General features: G+C 36.2%; 4 protein-coding genes and 1 non-coding gene across 6 annotated transcripts; 3 read left to right on the forward strand and 2 right to left on the reverse strand.

The window, feature by feature from the left end:
- Positions 1-754: 754 nt before the first annotated feature.
- Positions 755-3,426, forward strand: LOC113286787 (ubiquitin-conjugating enzyme E2 1-like). The gene is made up of 6 exons (XM_026535405.1): positions 755-999; positions 1,100-1,184; positions 1,287-1,379; positions 2,736-2,824; positions 2,925-3,010; positions 3,095-3,426. The coding sequence occupies exons 1-6, from the start codon at positions 931-933 to the stop codon at positions 3,132-3,134; spliced, it is 462 nt and encodes a 153-aa protein (XP_026391190.1). The 5' UTR covers positions 755-930; the 3' UTR covers positions 3,135-3,426.
- Positions 3,427-4,385: 959 nt separating this feature from the next.
- On the forward strand, positions 4,386-6,524 carry LOC113286797 (probable xyloglucan endotransglucosylase/hydrolase protein 10). Its single transcript, XM_026535415.1, has 4 exons — positions 4,386-4,588; positions 4,692-4,792; positions 4,904-5,097; positions 5,910-6,524. Exons 1-4 carry the CDS (start codon positions 4,414-4,416, stop codon positions 6,310-6,312), a joined length of 873 nt encoding a protein of 290 aa, XP_026391200.1. The 5' UTR covers positions 4,386-4,413; the 3' UTR covers positions 6,313-6,524.
- A 2,749-nt stretch (positions 6,525-9,273) lies between these two features.
- On the reverse strand, positions 9,274-9,345 carry TRNAP-AGG. Its single transcript has one exon. It is a non-coding gene; the product is annotated as a tRNA-Pro (tRNA).
- Positions 9,346-10,278: 933 nt separating this feature from the next.
- LOC113286812 (E3 ubiquitin-protein ligase FANCL-like) lies at positions 10,279-17,464 on the reverse strand. 2 transcript variants are annotated; one of them, XM_026535446.1, is made up of 12 exons: positions 17,148-17,464; positions 16,999-17,055; positions 16,212-16,282; positions 16,019-16,097; positions 15,633-15,707; positions 15,382-15,496; positions 15,231-15,288; positions 15,069-15,140; positions 14,597-14,727; positions 14,363-14,486; positions 13,654-13,762; positions 10,279-10,719 (listed from the first exon to the last, which is right to left on the reverse strand). In XM_026535446.1, exons 1-11 carry the CDS (start codon positions 17,160-17,162, stop codon positions 13,687-13,689), a joined length of 873 nt encoding a protein of 290 aa, XP_026391231.1. In that variant the 5' UTR covers positions 17,163-17,464; the 3' UTR covers positions 10,279-10,719; positions 13,654-13,686. The 2 variants fall into 2 exon arrangements, with proteins under 2 accessions (XP_026391231.1, XP_026391225.1); XM_026535440.1 differs by having other exon boundaries at positions 10,279-10,729; positions 17,148-17,463.
- On the forward strand, positions 11,018-12,798 carry LOC113286806 (probable xyloglucan endotransglucosylase/hydrolase protein 6). Its single transcript, XM_026535427.1, has 4 exons — positions 11,018-11,440; positions 11,553-11,653; positions 11,737-11,933; positions 12,129-12,798. Exons 1-4 carry the CDS (start codon positions 11,227-11,229, stop codon positions 12,517-12,519), a joined length of 903 nt encoding a protein of 300 aa, XP_026391212.1. The 5' UTR covers positions 11,018-11,226; the 3' UTR covers positions 12,520-12,798.
- Positions 17,465-17,910: the final 446 nt, after the last annotated feature.

Genomic DNA, 17,910 nt, shown 5'->3' on the forward strand with positions numbered 1-17,910 from the left:
ATATAAACTTAGACAATAATAAAAACTTCAATAAAAATCAAGTACAACTTTGGCCTCCTGTTTATCTTCATTTATATTTTCCGTTCAACGCGCTCTTTGATAGTTTCACCTTTGTTTTTGAATTTTTTGTTGTTAACTTTCAAAACTGGAACTCTTCTTTGCCTTTTAGCGGAACATTTTCTTGGAGCAACTTCTAAAACTTGCACTTCCCTTTTACAATTTTCAATCTTTTTAAAACTCCCACTTATCTTAAAAACATCAGCTTCAAGTTTTGCATCGCAAAAAAGTGTGATCGCTTTTTCAGCCGTTTTAGAAGAGAAAATTCAAGTGAATTTTGGTGTGGGTGAATTGTTTGAAGATGGTGGTAATTTATAGAGGTAAAAAGTGAGTTTCGAATTTTAAAAAACTACCCGTTGGCGTTTGTAGCAAAAACGCCAATATTTTATCTTGAGACGTCGCGTTGGTTCTTCCCTCGCCAGCGTTTGTCCATCCAACGCCAGAATTGGATCTACAGACGCTAGCGTTTTTACCTGTGTCGCACGTCTATTGATCTAACGCCCAATGCTTTACCATAGTGGAAAATCTAGTTTGGCCATCTACCTGGCTCAACAAAAGAATGAGTTTGTTCATTCCCATAGGAATTGTCCTAAGACATAGCCACGCACAAACTTACTGTGGAAATAGACATGGAAGTTTGACATTAGAGCTGGGTAAATGGATGTTATTAACCAGCTTCCCCACCTCAGTAGAAAGAATAAAAGGGAGGGAAAAAATAAATAATCGAGAGCTTACTTTACTTGCAGATAATTACTCACTCGGACACAGCCTCCTCTCCTTCTCTCTCATCGTTAGGTTCCGAGAATCTTCAAATCTTCAATAGAGAGAGAGACTGAGTTGCAGGGGGGCTGTTTCTGAATTTCTAAATAAATCATGGCATCTTCTTCATCGCAGCTTCGACTTATGTCAGATCTTAAATCCATTATAAACGAGCCTCCAGAGGTTAAATTTCAGATTAATTTTTAATTGAACTTGTGTTTTTGTAAAATTAGGGCTTTTATAGTGAAAATCGGGAATTGAATTTTGTACAGTATTGAATCAGGGATGTAGTGCAAGTCCTTTATCTGATGAGAATTTGTTTGTTTGGAGCGCTACAATATTTGGTCCAGATGAAACCCCATGGGAAGGTAAACACTTAACAGATCTAGTCTTAATTTACTGTGTTCTTTGAGAAATTCATTATTGTGTATCTATGTTTGCTGAATTCTGTTGTTTTGTGGGAAATTCAGGTGGTGTTTTTGGATTACGATTGACGTTTGGAGATAGCTACCCGGAAAAGCCCCCTCGTGTTCGGTTTACATGTGAAATTTTCCATCCTAATGGTTAGTAGGAATTTCAATTCACTTGTAGCTATCTGGATCTGATATATGTATATATATACAGTTTGTTTAGGTAATTTGTATTGATGCTGCGCATGTACAGATCGATGTTCCTTGCTTGAATTGTGTGTATTTGCTGCAGTTAGTCTAATTTGAGGTGGATAGTGGAGTCTTGTTTAGTTAATATAGGTAGTTAAAGGGTTGCATACTGAGCTTGGTAGAATAAGATATGAGAGATTGGAAATTTGTCTTATGTTCTGCCTTTATTAGATTGTGTTTGTTGCTAAGTTCCGTCTCGTTAGTTGTCTCGTTTAGCATTTGTTCAAGAAAATGCAAGATCATACGAATGAAAAATCGTTGGCATTGAGCTTTTTCGATAACCACTAGCTGAATGGAATTTTCTTGAGATGTACAAGGATCAAAGAACTTAGAGGAACTGCTCTGCAACTCCAACTTTGTTATGCAAGAGTCAAATTTTGATCAATTTCTGTAAGGAAAACATTTTGGGTTTCTACCAAATGCCAATAAAGTCTAGCGATATATAGGAGGTGCAGTGAATGATATAGGTGACTTTTTGAGTGTTGGTCTACTCATCATGTCGAATAGTCGGATAAAATAACAGCTTTTAAATCACTTCTGTGGAGACCCTACAGAAATGGATGTCAAGGACTGTTTGTGATGCTTTTACTTGATCCCTCCCCACATCCAGAACAACTCTTCCCTGATGAATGTCCAAACTCTTTGCCTCCAAGTTTTTTAGCTAATGCATGGGTCTCCAACTCTCCATTAGGAAGGTTCCTTTTGGCTGCCAGGAGTTGTACCTGAACAGTATATGCTGAAAGTTAGTTCTATAACTGATGTCTCTCTTTAGGATCTTTTGCTTGTCAGGAAGTAGTAAATGTACTGTGTATCAATCTTTATCTTGCAGAACTCCAAAGACATGTTCAGCTGTTTAGCCGAATGTCCTTTTCTAGGTTTCTTTGCCTCAGTGCCGCGTTACAAATGTGATTGTAGTATTTTGAAGCTAGTTAAGGTTCATGTATGTGAATTTGCTACTTTCTGATGCTCGATGAACCTAATTTTCGTATTAGTTAACATATGCTTTTGCACGTTCTTAAAATTTGAAGAATGTGGCCAACAGGCCAAGAACCTATCCTTCTTCGGAGGTGTATAGAAGTGCTCTTGCTTCTTGATTCCTTTGCTTAGAAAAATTTGTTGATGCATCTTACAATGAAAGAAAGAGAAATAAAAAAATGTTTGACTTGTTGTACAATATCAATAATCTCCTCATTTCACCTTAATGTATCACTGAATTCTGAGCTGTGACTAATTACCCTCCCTAGTATGCTATCTTGACAGTTTATCAAGATGGAACACTTTGCATGGACATAATCCAGGACGCGTGGTCACCCTGTCACAATGTTTGCACAATTCTCACGTCAGTTCAGGTTAGTTTCTGTCGTACATGCATATTAAAATTTCAGTCATCTGGTTTCCTAGTTTCATTTACAATTTTTTCTTCTTCTGGTGACTGTTGAATTGTTGCAGTCTCTACTTACTGACCCAAATCCGGCTAGTCCTGCAAATCCTGAAGCTGCTCAGATGTATCAACATGATATACAGTCTTACAACAGGTTCACAGACTTCCTTAAAAGATTTTCGCCATCTCCAATCTAGATCGAGTGTTCACTAATTTTTCAAGTCTGGGGTATTTGCAGGAGAGTCCGCCGATGTGCTCGCAGATCCATCGAGTCTTAAGTTTTGTTCGCAAGCAAATCAGTCACCCTCGTCCTGATAAACAACTTGGATTAATTTGGGTAGACTTCCATTAGCTGGGTTTTGTATTCTCATTTATTTTGTAACTTTTAAGTATTCATCATCAATGTTGTATGTCATGTAAATACCATACAAAAGCATACATTACTGTTTGTCAGTCGTGGTCCTAAACTTTCAAGAACTTTCTGAAAGAAGTCGGAACCTGGTTCATAAGAATAATAATACAAAAAAAAAAAAAAAACAACAACAACAAGAAAACGTCTTTCAAAGAGAATCTCAGGCATTTGTTTTTTCCATGTTATTTTGGCCTTTTAGGGGCAAAACCATATCTTCGAATCCCCTGGTTGTGCAAGCATTTGGAGCTAAGCTTATATAACCTGTGGATGCACTAGCCCTTAAACTATCACAAGCATTGCTGCTGTACGTACCTATGGGCTCTGATAGCTTAGCTCTTCCAGCAATTCAATCTGAAATCATTCGTCTGTGGTCTGCCTGCCTAAAAGCACACTTACAAGATTTGCCGTTTTGGAGTTTGGACGAGCCATGTTGCATGCATTGAAATGCTTTCATGACCAAGGATTCCTGGCTGACCCAGCTTGTATCATTCCCCTTGGCAACATGAATTGATACTGTGAGTGTTAGATCAGAAGAAGCCAATCTGACATAAATTAGAGAGAAAGTACAGGACTTAAAACCTGATCGGTGGAATGTGACTCTATAGTCTGTATCAGAATCGCCCATTTACACAGGTTACAGCCAATAGACAATAATCAGAGGAAACTTGACAGATGAAGTATTCTATACCTAAATAAGAAAGAAGAAACAAAGAGTAGTGGAGAAAGAAACACCAAATCTGTAGTCTGTAGAAAACTTTCTGCTGCCAACAGAAAAGTCTCTTAAAGAGAGAAAGCCCAAGGCACACACAAAGCTAGGTATCTAATGCTTTTTAATGTATATCATAGAAAAATTTATCCACTTGTATCGACAACATACTGTTACGCAAGCAAGTTTTGGAGCCATCAGGTCCGTCGGATTGCAGCTAGACGAATTATCTTGGCCACAGGACAATATTGTTGTTTATCTTTAAAATATGCACAGCATTTCATTGCTTCTTGCTAAAGGTATTCTTCTTTCAACAAGACTTCCTTGCTTCATTCTCTTGGCAATTTCATTACTCTCATCGAAATGAAACCACTATATAGTACAATCTCCAATCTTCTTCTTCTCATCTTAAGTTCATATTCTAAACAAAATATTGAACATGATGAAAACAATTGTATTCATTTGCCTTGTACTAAATGCATTTCATGTTGCATTCTCTTCTCTTGTATCCGTAGGGGATTTCAATAAGGATTTCTTCGTAACATGGTCTCCTGATCATGTAAACACGTCTTCGGACGGGCATGAGAGGAGTTTAAGGCTCGATCAACAATCAGGTACCAGATTAAAACTACAAGAGGAAGACAAATCAATATAATATATCCTCTATGTACATTTATCTTCTTAATTCGATATTAAAAATTTCAATGTTTTTGTCAGGTGCTGGTTTCGCTTCTAATGACATGTTCTTGTTTGGGCAAATCGACATGCAAATCAAACTTGTTCCTGGCCATTCCGCTGGCACTGTCATCGGTTACTACGTACGTACTTCACCTTAATCTTGTTTCATTTCAGTTACCCGGCCGTTCTTTTTTGAGGTTATTACTTTATGTGAAAAGGTAGTTGATATATGGTTACCATTTGACATGCAGCTAACGTCGGACCAACCTAATCGAGACGAGATAGATTTTGAATTCATGGGTAATGTTAGTGGGAAGCCGTATATCCTTCAAACGAACGTTTTCGCAGATGGGTTTGATGACAGGGAAGAGAGAATATATTTGTGGTTTGATCCAACAAAAGACTTCCACACATACTCAATCCTATGGAACCTTCACCAAATTGTGTAAGTAAATAATGACAAGTTTATACGGGCCTAGCAAGGGGCTAAGTGAGTGCCCGTCCCTTATTTTGGCTAGAAATTTTTTCAGGCAGACCAAAATGTTTTGAAGCATACGTTCAACTAAAAGTTATCAGCCGAACCTCTGAGTTATCAGCCGAACCTAGACAAAAGATAGGTTCGAGTATGCCTCAAAAAAATTTGGTCTGTCTCAAAATAGATTTCTACTTATTTGGGTGATTTTTGAACTAAGCCCAGCAACTCAATTATATTAGCCCACTGGTTATCAAGATCACCGACTAATAAACACTAGAATTAACTAAAATTTTAGTTTTCTTAGTTTGCCTCCGTCAAAAGTTTACAATATTAGAAATGTATTGATTTGATTGATATTTTCTTAGAATTTGTCGTGAAAATTTAATTGATGTTCAACTCGAAAAGTTTGTGAACGTCATTATGAATATACAGCCGAACTCTCTTGATATACGAGCTAAAAAAATTTGCGACCTTCAGCCACCAACACAACCTTGAGAATATAGCCCTACCCAACACAAAATCTTGGGTATGCCCCTGATTTTATCCATATAAATATCCTTAGTTTAATCTTTTATTTTGTATTTAGTCCACCTAATTTTTAACATTTAGTCCACTTAAGTTCTACATATTTCTAAAATTTGTTTCCAGCCCCCCTCTGAGCTAATTTTTGGTTCTGCCACTACTGACTAGTACCACATTATAGAGCGGTACCACATATAAGCAACAATGAATTATATTTGATGGAACTAACTTCTACCAAATGTTCTCAAATTTCTCTGTAGGTTTCTGGTGGACAGGGTGCCAATCAGAGTTTACAAAAATCATGCTGACAAAGGAGTTGCATTTCCGCGGTGGCAACCAATGAGCCTTAAAGTCAGTTTATGGAATGGTGAAAGCTGGGCAACTCGTGGTGGACACGATAAGGTAGATTGGTCCAAAGGTCCATTCATAGCTTCTTTCAGAAACTACAAGATTGATGCTTGTGTCTGGAAAGGAAATCCACGGTTTTGTAGGGCAGATAGTAATACAAATTGGTGGAACAAAGAAAGATTTAATGGCTTAACATGGTATCAGAGGAGATTATTCAGATGGGTTAGAAAATATCACCTCATCTATGACTACTGTCAAGATAACCAAAGATTCAAGAATAGTTTACCCAAAGAATGTTCTCTTACTAAGTTTTAAATGAGAGTCATCTTACGAACAAGAGTGTAATTTGTGTTTCTTACAATTGTTGTGTGTTTTGCTTTTATCTGTTGGTGTTTCATGTGTTTGACTTGATCAGTCCCTATTATTCTTTCAAGATTTACAGGTTTGTCTACTTGTTAGACGGCCTTTTCACTGTATAAGTTGGAGGGTTTAACTTCCATGCGTATATATGCGTACATTTTTATTTATATATCTAACTTAGTAATTTTATTTTATTATAACTTCTGGTTTATGGATCTAACAAACCAAAATTTTATGTTAATGGAAAAAAGAATTTTGGGGCAATCCGAGAATTCGGGACCTCTCACCCCCTAAGCGAGAATCATATCACTAGATCAATTCCCTTTATTGTGATGACCATACATCAGATTTTAATACCGACAATCTTGCTGCATATATAAATTTGGATACTTAAATTGTAATGTTTTTTAGCACTGGTGAATGAATGCAAGCAAAGGAGATTGATAATTTGACAAGAAAACTATTTTACGAGTTGCTGAAATTATAGAAGGTCCGCAAAGAACATTATACTATATAAGTCGGGGATAAGGGGTGACCAAGTGCAACACAAATGCCCAAATCACCTTTTGATTAAGCTATGTCATCATATTACCTTTGAACTCTAAACAAGAAACAAAAGGAAATGTAGCGCAAGAGCTTGATGGGCAGCCAACCCTCTAGCTGTAGAAGCTAATGCCTCGAAGAAGACTCTAAATTGGTTGAAGGAGCTTCTGTTACATAATTCCTTAGTTAATGGTGATTTAGTTAGTCTTCCTAATATTTTTTATTTTTTGGGTGAGTCAGTCATTTTTTCTTGGCAGTTCAAGTTACTTTTCACTGTACGTAAATCCTTACTAATAACACAATCTAATGATGTATATCATTTCTTATTTCTGATATAAAGTCGCTTATATGGTGTTCAAGCATTTTAATGAAGAATTTAATACCCAAAAATATCAATTTTTGTTTTCGATTGAGAAAATTACATATTTGATGACATGCAACGCCTATGCATGGAACACCTGAAATTGTTATTGTCATATGAGGCACATTTTTATTTTGTTCATATGTTAGCATATTGTCTTAACTAAGACAATTTAAACTTATCGTCTACCTTTAAAATATAAATTATCGTGGGATCAACACCATCACAATAACTGTTTTTATGATATTAAGTTTTCCTTTTACAGATAAATACTCGTTACTGAGTATATAAGTATCAAAAATATCTTCGAAAGAAATTGTTAATTAGTAGTACATATTTCAGCTCATTTTACATCTGCCTATGTGACTATTATCCAAAGTTAAGATTTATTTCATAACTTAATTTGTTTATTTGTCTTCTATGTAAAAAAAAAAAGCCTATTTTTCATAATATTTCTGTTTTGCGGGTGCATATCTATTCGTTCTTCCAAATAATTGTGAAAAGAACTTTTTTGAAGCTAGGGTAAGTTTTCAAAAAACACGTATTTAACACATGAGGAAAAGGGAAACATATGTTTACCCATGGTAAGATTTCTTTAAAACTTTCTTCCTTGCAAAGAGGAAAAAGAGGAAATGAGCAAGGGCCGGGAGAATTTATTGCTACTCATGGTTAATCTCAAATTATGTCTTGCTTGATGCATTAGTTTACAAAATTCATGTCGACAAAGGAGTTGCGTCTCCGAGGTGGCAACCAATGAGCCTTAAAGTCAGCTTATGGAATGGCGAAAGCTGAAAAACTCGTGGAGGACACGATAAGGTCGACTGGTCCAAGGCTCTATCACAACTTCATTCATGAACTACAAGATTGATACTTGTGTCTGGAAAGGAAATCCAAGGTTTTGTAGGGAAGATAGTAATACGAATTGGTGGAGCAAAGAAAGGTTTAATAGCTTAACATGGTGTCAGAGGAGATTATTCAGATGGGTTCGAAAATATCACCTCATCTATGACTACTACCAAGATAACCGAATATTTTAAAACAATTTTCCCAAGGAATGTTCTCTTACTAAGTTTTAAATGAGAATCATCAACAAGAGAGCGTGAAGATTAGTTCCGTGATTGTATTTTTCTTACAATTGTTGCGTGTTATGTTTTACTGGTTGGTGGTGTATATGTGTTTGATTTGATCATTCCTTATTATTGTTTTACTGGAAACATTGTATAATTTGAAGTTTCCATGCATATATGGGCAGAACAAAAAAAAAGACCAAAATAAAAGAAAAAGGATTTAGAGCAACACGAGATTTGAAGTCGGGACTTTTCTCAATGAATAAAAAAAATGGGGGCAATTTGAAAATTGAACTCGGGACCTCTCGCACCCTAACAACGTGTTGAGTTGGGAGAATTGGGAGGCCAATAATTCGATTACAGGGTAACGGGTCTAATTTTCCGAACCGAACACGATTTTAGAATCGGGAATCGAATTCCTAGGGAATTGAATTACGCAAAACTTGATTTTCGATTGCATCCATTATAGGGGGGAATAGAATCCAATTGCGGGTAATCCAAAGCTAACGAAATAATAAATTACCGATTTTCCCATCATCATGTGTATTTTTTTTTTGTTTCTGATTCATGGGAGAGAATAAACTAGCTCGAGCTAGAGTTTCCATGGAGAAATTAAACCTTATGTTTGAAATTTGATTTTCTGAAACCTGAAAATTGAATTTTCGAAACGAAACTAGTTTGGGCATTAGAATTTCAAAGAGCAAGGGTGTTTAAGTGATATTATAGATTTGAATTCCTAGGATTGAAAACTTGAACCGAACAGGCTGTAAGTGATATGTTTTACTGGTTGGTGATGTATATATGTGTCTGATTTGATCATTATGTATTATTGTTTTACTATTGAAGACATTGTGTAAGTTGATTGGTTTAACACTTCCATGCATTCATGTGCAGAACAAAACCTTTAAAAAAAAAGGATTTGGAGCAACGCGAGATTTGAAGTCAGGGGCAATCCGAGAATTGAACTCGGGACCTCTCGCACCCTAAGCGAGAATCATACCACTAGACCAATTGCCCATTGGTGTACTGTAAAAACAAATTCTATAATAAATTCCTATTTTGAAATGATATGACTCGTGGGACCTACATTTGATTTTTATTATCAAGAAAATCTCTTGTTTGATTTAGTTCGTACAATATTTGGACGACCATTGTAATGTTTTTGGCACTGGGGGTAAAGAGGGGTTGATAATTTGGTATAGCAGCTGAAACACATGGTTAATCACAACTGAGGTGTGGCTAAGCCCAAAACAATAATGCAGAAGAAAATAATTCATACTTTTAAGGCCAGAGTGACCGACAAATAAAGAGAATTAAGAGGATCAGGATAGAAGAATAAATAGAGTCGCTCTCAAAGACGTGTGTATCCTTAACCGACAGATATCGGCCATGTATTACATTGGCATTGTGCACAGGGACGGAGCTATGTAGGAGCCGGGGGTGGCTCCCGCCTCCCCTAAAACTTTTGAAATCTATTAGAAGTCCCTTATAAATTTTATTATCGTAAAACAAATTTATTATTTCGCCCCCTTAAAATTTTTACTTTTAGATTAGCCCCCACATGTAGAATTTCTAACTCCGTACCTGACTGTGCATATCAGTCCGGCTAATTGGCGCTGCTGGTCATTTACACACCTCAATTGCGGGACCATTAGGTGCGTGGCGCCTGACGTGGTTTCACCATTTCACCCTCGTCAGATGATATCTGTTCACGTGGTAGTAGGCATTGACATTATGATGTAGGGTCGACGGAATAGTTTTTGGTATTGTAACGAAAACTATACGATTTGAGCAGATTTTGCATTTTATTAAAGAAGTATAGGCAGATTTTGCAAGTACAAGACTGATTTTGTAAACTGGTAATTTTTTATTTTATCTTTGGCATTGGATCCCAGAGAGTATCAATTTGAACATGTCGATCAAACCTTCTTCTTTTAGAAATGCAGTTGAACAAGGTAATAAATAAATCTTTTAACTCGGCATAATCATAATCAATAGATCTACTTTATTCTTTCAGTATCACATTATTTACCACTTGGCTAATTGGATGCCATTAAGAGTACACTTTAAGGTAGGGCTATATGTCTTCTTTTTTAGTCTGTTTCCTGTGCAGATGAATCTTCTCAAAAAGGTGACAACAACGGGTATATTTGATGATTTTCCACCTACTCAAAGCAGTAATGATGTTACTGCTTTAACGATTTTAAGAGAAAACTACATACCCAAATCCGATCAACACAGTAGAACATTAGAACTTGTAGCAAATAGCAAGATGAACTACACTATTGTTCCAAGATGCATGCTAGCTAGCATTCCTTAAACACATGCACTTGGTGACCTTAATCCGGAACTCCGGGCACGGATATTTTCCTCGATTTCTTCTGGAAAACTCTGCATAAGACTGACCCAAAATGACATTTACATAAGGTAATTACAAAAATGAACCAAAAGGCGCTTATTCTTTTCACTTGCATTTCTAAAGGTAAAGCAAGTAAAATTCATTTCATCCACCTCCAATAATTGAACAAGATGTCAACTGCAGAAGAGATGATGGTGATGTTGATGTGATCATACTACAGCCATTTGTAATAGTAGATTTACATAATAACTATTGAACCTCAACCAATCAAAACAAAGAAGTGGACGTTAAAAGATGTGGCGGGAGATAAAAAAAAATAGTTGTCGAAAGAATTTTGAGGGGACATTCACTAGCTTGATATTAGCTGTATGAAGATTATGATGAGCAATGCTGTCATATTATATGGAGATGTTTTTCATTTAAATGCAGTACCAGCTACCAGGCTCTATATAAGTTCAGACCAAACTTCCCACTAAGTATTCCAAGTTTTGTACATTCCCTACCTACAGTATATATTTCTTGCTTCTTTCACTCATTTCATGCATAAAACTATGGCCGTCAAACCCATATCCTTAAAGCAAACAAGCTTTATACTTGTCTTGCATTTCCTGACATTTTCTATCTTCTACACTGTCCTCGTCTCTGCTCGCTTCTCCACATTTCTCAATGATTTTCATGTGACCTGGTCTGACTCCCATATCAAGCAAATTAGTAGCGGAACTGCTATTCAGTTGACACTAGACCAAAATTCAGGTACTAACAGTAGCAGTCTTGCTCTAAGATGACAAAAACTTCTTAAATACGCATGAGTTAAGTACAGTCCACTACAACTTTATTTGGTTACTTGCTAATATTTCAATTACAGGATGCGGTTTTGCTTCCAAAAACAAATACCTGTTCGGGCGTGTGAGCATGAAGATCAAGCTCATCCCTGGCGATTCTGCTGGAACTGTTACTGCTTTCTACGTTAGTCACTGGATCGGGTTGCTCTATTTTTCCTCTAAACCTAAATATTTGATATCTCTAAATTGTTTAATTTTGTGAAACAGATGAACTCAGACACAGATACTGTCCGTGATGAATTGGATTTTGAGTTCTTGGGAAATCGTACTGGTCAGCCATACACTGTTCAAACTAATGTGTATGCACATGGAAAGGGTGATAGAGAACAGAGAATCAACCTTTGGTTTGATCCAGCTACAGATTTCCACACTTATTCCATTCTCTGGAACCATAACCATGTTGTGTAAGTTCACTAAACCATGACTGGTAATATGTATGCACATCCATGAATTATTGTCACTAAACAGATGGGGTACACGAACCATAATTTTTGTAAAAAGTTCCTTCGTCTCAAGATTATGATTTTAAAGTGATCTATTACCTATAAGAAATATTATCAGTTCACAGTTGATAACAAAATGAGGATAACATATTGCAGCTTCTACGTCGACGAGGTACCAATCAGAGTTTACAAAAATAACGAAGCAAAAGGAATACCATATCCCAAGTTCCAACCAATGGGAGTCTACTCAACACTGTGGGAAGCTGATGACTGGGCCACAAGAGGTGGAATTGAAAAGATTGATTGGTCTAAAGCACCCTTTTACGCCTACTATAAAGACTTTGATATCGAAGGTTGCACTATGCCAGGTCCAGCAAGCTGCACCTCAAACCCTACTAATTGGTGGGAAGGTCCTGAATACCTACAGCTAAACTCTTACCAAGCTAGAAAATATAGGTGGGTTCGAACGAACCACATGACCTATGATTATTGCACAGATAAGGTACGGTACCCAGTCCCACCACCAGAATGCAGGGCAGGTATCTAAGTTTCCAGAAGTATCCTCTATTCTACAATCTACATATACGACTACGAATGTGTGATAGATAAGCCATGCATGCTCATGATAGAAGGAAGATGAATACTGCCTATGTTTTCATGTGTGGGTGATCTAAGTTTCTGAAACCTGCCTATTAATAGTTTGTAAAAGGACATTTATGTGTGTTAGGTGAAAATTAATTGCAGAATAAAAGGTTTCCATTATTTATGAAAATAATACTAGCTTACCCTATTTATGGGGTCTTTAAATTTTGAAAGAGAAAGAATATTCACTCTATTCTTACCAATTTCAACTTTGATTAAGACTGAATGCAGGGTAAGGTATCAAAATTCCCATAAGTTTCCTCTTACCCAAGACTGTGTATCTGAAAGATAAGCCATGCACACTATAAAGTAGGGATTCAAAACTACCGATATTTTCATGTGCTGGTAAATCTAAGTTTCTAAAACCAACCTATTAGTAGTTTGTACAAGGACAGTTCTACAATAAGAGAGTAGGTGTATATATATCATTTGTAAGAATAAAGGGTTTTCATTGTTTGTGATAATGACTTTCTGTACTCATGGGGTCTCTAAAACTTTAAGAAAAAATAATAGAGTATCTGCTCCATTGTTACTGATTTTACCTTCAATTAAGAGTGAATGCAAGACATGTATCTAGACCTCCAAACTTTCTGTCAACGTAAGTGCTCACAGGGCCAAGCACACTAACGTTAAAATGCATATTGACTACCCTATATTCATATATGGACAGATCTAAGTTTCTGAAAACTATCAGTTAATAGTTTGCAAAAAGAATAATGTCTCTGTCTGTTAGCTGTACGTTATATGTAAGAATAAAAGGTTTCAGTGTTTGTGAAAATGATAGCTTGCTGTACGGGGTCTCTAGAATTTCAAAAGAGAAAATACCACTCTATTCTTACTAATTTCAGCTATGATTAGGACTGTATAGCATAATGAAAATACGATATAAATATACCCAACTGTGGCAGATATATATTTTTATCTCAACTTGCAGGACAGTAGTTTGCGTCTCCAACGGCTTGAACCTTTTAATAGTTCGATGAGAAAAATGTTTATCTAAACAACAAAGTGTGAAAACAGATTTGAATTCAATGTTTACCTGTAAATGCTTTCCAGTCATGTTTGGCTCAAGCTATACATTGGAGTCAACCTTTACAGCAACTGGTCCCAAACAGTAGGGGCAATTCCCAAACAAAACATCAAAAGATCTGCAATTTGATCGATCAAATTAATCAGTTAACGTATCCAATAAGTGTAGGAAAACAATTTAAATAGGTATCACTTATAATTTTATAAATAGAGTAGATCAAATTCTGCACCTCTGCTGAATGTTCAACACTAACTCCCAAGAGTCAATGGTGAGAGATCCAGAGATATGCATGTAAGCATGACCAAAAAATAAAGGCCTAATCAATCACAAGTTTCCGTTGAAGACACTAGCGGTGATAGTAGACGAGATTGGGCAAGACTTGCAGCAAAGAGGAAGTTATATGCAGAACAATGGGCATAGCAAAATGGTCATGGACATCTTATCTTCTTTTTGTTTACACTTTACACTTCCCTTGTTTATGTTTATAATTTCCATCAGGTAGTCCGGACTCGAGAGAGCACACTATCGAATCTGCCAATATGCCCGAGGGTTTCAGTGAAAATATGATATAAAGTTCAATCTCGAGATGGCATATTTCAACATGTGATAGATTTACCCCATGGTTACCTTCTCTCACTTAAGACGCTAAACCCTATCACTATACTTATGACACCAATGGACGTAAAAACCACAAATATCAAAGATAATTGCAACATACTGCCTCGTTGTTGTGATAGAACGCAGCCAATCTCCCAGACAAACACTATGAAAAGCTCTGCTGCAGCTGCTATTGTCACATGTATAGTCGGATCCACTTCCACTCTTAGCTCCAAGCTCATCATCTTCATCCATAACAAAGAATGAAATAAAAATTAAACAAACAGGTGCGACAGAACATTATCGATTTAACAAAGAAGAAGAGAAGTTTCAGAGTGTGAAGTTTCTATCTTACTGATTGGAAGACAGTGAGCATAGCATATGCCACATTCAACTAGTTGATCCTCCATTGTGGATTGACGAGGTCCAGGAAGCGAAGTCTCCATTACATTTTCCAGGTTTTCGACAATTGATTTGTCCTTTGTCCTATGGGAAACAGATAAAACTAACTCACTTTTATCTATCAAAAAATGAGTCGAGGAAACATCACAGGTGAAACAGGAAATAACCATAAAAAGGTTTCAGACAAGGTAATATGGGCATTCATTTCACGCAAAATAGATTTAACTCAACATTCGGCTTCACATGATATTACTACGAGTACCATAGGTTCATGCATGCATTTGCATCATCAGAAAATAGCAAGTCAAAATTAAATGAAATTCAGTATTGCAAAATGACGTAAAAAAGGAAGATAATCATAAAAATGGTAATATACTACAATAACTCAATGACCAGAAACCTCAAAATCTGAGTTTGAATCATACCATCTATTGCAATTTCTCCTCCATGTCTTTCTCATCTTATCAGTGATTGCCTCGGGTCCTAAGAGACGGCACCTACAGAAGCTCAATCACATTACCGAAGAATAAATATAGAAACCACAGAATTTAAGCAGCATAAGAAACTGACCCAAGATTAATTCTTACTCAGGCAAGGACCGTGGGTCAGAAACATTTATGGCCAGCACGATAAAACAGTCATTTCCTGAGACAAATAAGAGATGACAGTAATCAACTAGAAAACCCTCAAGGACAGTGCAAAAGGATAAACACAAAAATGTCTAACAGAAAAGATCACCTAAATTGATCTGACGAAATGATGTTGCACGAGATGGTTGTATTGGACCAACAACCCAGAGTTTTTTATCAATGTCATCCATGATCGGAAAAAAATCTTGAAGCTTTTCCAAATGCTGGGTACAAATGAAAGTGGTGTGCACAGACAAAAATCAGGAAATCATATGCAAAGCAGTGATACAGGGAATTGATGAAACTTAAATCATAATAGAGCAATTTACTTTAATGTTTGAGTTAGAAATCTAGAAGTACCTCGCGCAACTGGAACACAACATCCTTTAATCTTGATGTCATGGACCATTTCAACTCACAAACATATGGCACGTCCTGAAGAAAAATTGAAAAATATTTAGATAAAAAACATAGACTACCAAAACCATGTGCAACTGTATTTAGTAAATCAATTGTGTTATGAAAGTTAAACTACGAAGAATATGCAGTGATGTTGAGATATTTCACACCAAATAGGCGTTACCCTCACACTAAATTATAAGTTTTGTACAATAGAGAGGAAATCCCGGATAACGAATTGAGTGGAACTACAATTCTCAAATTCAGGCCTTCTATCCAGGATTCCAGGTTAAGCCATTCTTAGTACACAGATTAAAGAGTTGGTGAAAGTTTAAAAGGAAACTAACCGCTGATATTGAAGGAGCGCATTTGGGATAACTTTGAGGCAAATATATCTCAAATATATGTGATTGTCCTTTCTTGTCTCTAGCAATCAAAATTAAATAAACCCAAATAAGTTTCTCAGATTAGCAATTGCAAAGAATAAAAGAAGAAGGTCACAAGTATTGGAAACCAAAAATTGCACGTTTGCCATCTTACAAGATGCGAAAAGTCATATATGTAAGGTCTTCACTCAGATGCACCAGATGTTCCCATCCAACCTCTTCTACCTGCCAAAAATGAAAAGCCATGTGATTATGTTCTTTTAGAAATTAATACAATTAGATGGTGAAAAAACGACAGGCAGACATGGCAAGACCAAAATTCTACGTAAGGGTATTTAGAGTATGTTCCAAATAGGATTAGAATAATGCAATTAGGGGACAAGAACTTTCATATCCCATTGTCTATTGTTAATCGTTATACTGAAATTCTACATGACCTATATGCATTATGTAAGCATCCATGATACTGCATCTTAAAATGCCTTAAAATTCATAAGCCTAGGGTGGAGCAAGTGTTTAGGCAGGTCATCGCAAGGCCCATCTCAGACAATCTTTATATACTTACCAACTGAGGGACTTTTATACATGTCTAGGTTCAAATCTATCATCGTAGGTGAAGAAGACCCATATCTGACTAGTGCGGTATCAAACTCAAAATGTCAATCTCAGTCCTCACTCTTTAGCATTTACATGGCAAGTATATTAGTTCCACCTTAACAAAATTTCTCATACAAAATGACCTATAATCAAACACTTTCTAGACACAGGACATAATGTGAAACAAAATGGGACTAAATCAACAAAATGTATACATTGACAGCGAGCGGAAGCAATCACTCAAGCCAACACCAACCAATAGAGAAACGGGATGATTTAAGAGCAGGGAATAAATTTTAGAAATCAACAAAAACGGGATTATAATGAAGCATCTAACGATGTACCTCTGAATACACTGAGCGATGAAAGGAAGACGAAGAGGATCTTTGCTTATCTCTATTCTGTTGCAACATAAAGAAATCGAAAACGTGAGATGAAGTCAGAATCTAAGAGAGTAAAAAGCGAGACGAGATATTGAGATTTCAGTCCTTACCGATTTTGTGCTCATTATTTGAGATGGGAAGAGTTTGCTTGATAGCTTCAAATTAAAACTGCCCTAGGAAGTAGATTAGGGTTTTCAATTTTCATATATGCAGAAATGAATAATCAAACAACTTATTGAACTTGATTCTTGATCAATGGCCGGGAAAAGGAGAACTTGCCCGAACTTTTATTAGACTACCTCGTTAACATTGGAACTCCTTCACGAGTCAATGGTCATATAGTCAAATCCGTAATCAAGATCTTAAACAAGGAATCCGGTTAGGATACACATCTACAAGGTCAACCTAGTACGCACTTAAACCTTTCAAGATCCAAATTCTTTAACAAGATAAAGTCTTGTATGATCTATTTTTAAAGATCTGAATTTCAACAGGAACTTGTCTTGTAAAATTTCTACTATTCGAGTTAAGAAAATTATATATTGATTGACGTACTACTTATGATATTTCAATTATATAATGCAGAAAAGAAATAACACATGACACCATAACTTAAAGAGGAAACTGCAATCTTACAGGAGAAATCCTGAAACCTAGTCCAAATTAAATGTCCACTAATTTAAGATGTTACACCAATTACCTACTACCAGATTTGGGACTAGATGGGACGCCCTACTAAAGTGGTATTCATGTACTTATAAAACTTCCAGCAAAACACTGATTCTATTTAGGAATTGCTCGCTTGTAAATCTTATCTAGCATAATGTTAATTATCATTAGAAGATAGTCGTATCCCTTTAAAAGATGCTCCAC

Source organism: Papaver somniferum, chromosome 1 (genome assembly GCF_003573695.1).
Source record: "Papaver somniferum cultivar HN1 chromosome 1, ASM357369v1, whole genome shotgun sequence".
Taxonomy (NCBI): domain Eukaryota; kingdom Viridiplantae; phylum Streptophyta; class Magnoliopsida; order Ranunculales; family Papaveraceae; genus Papaver; species Papaver somniferum.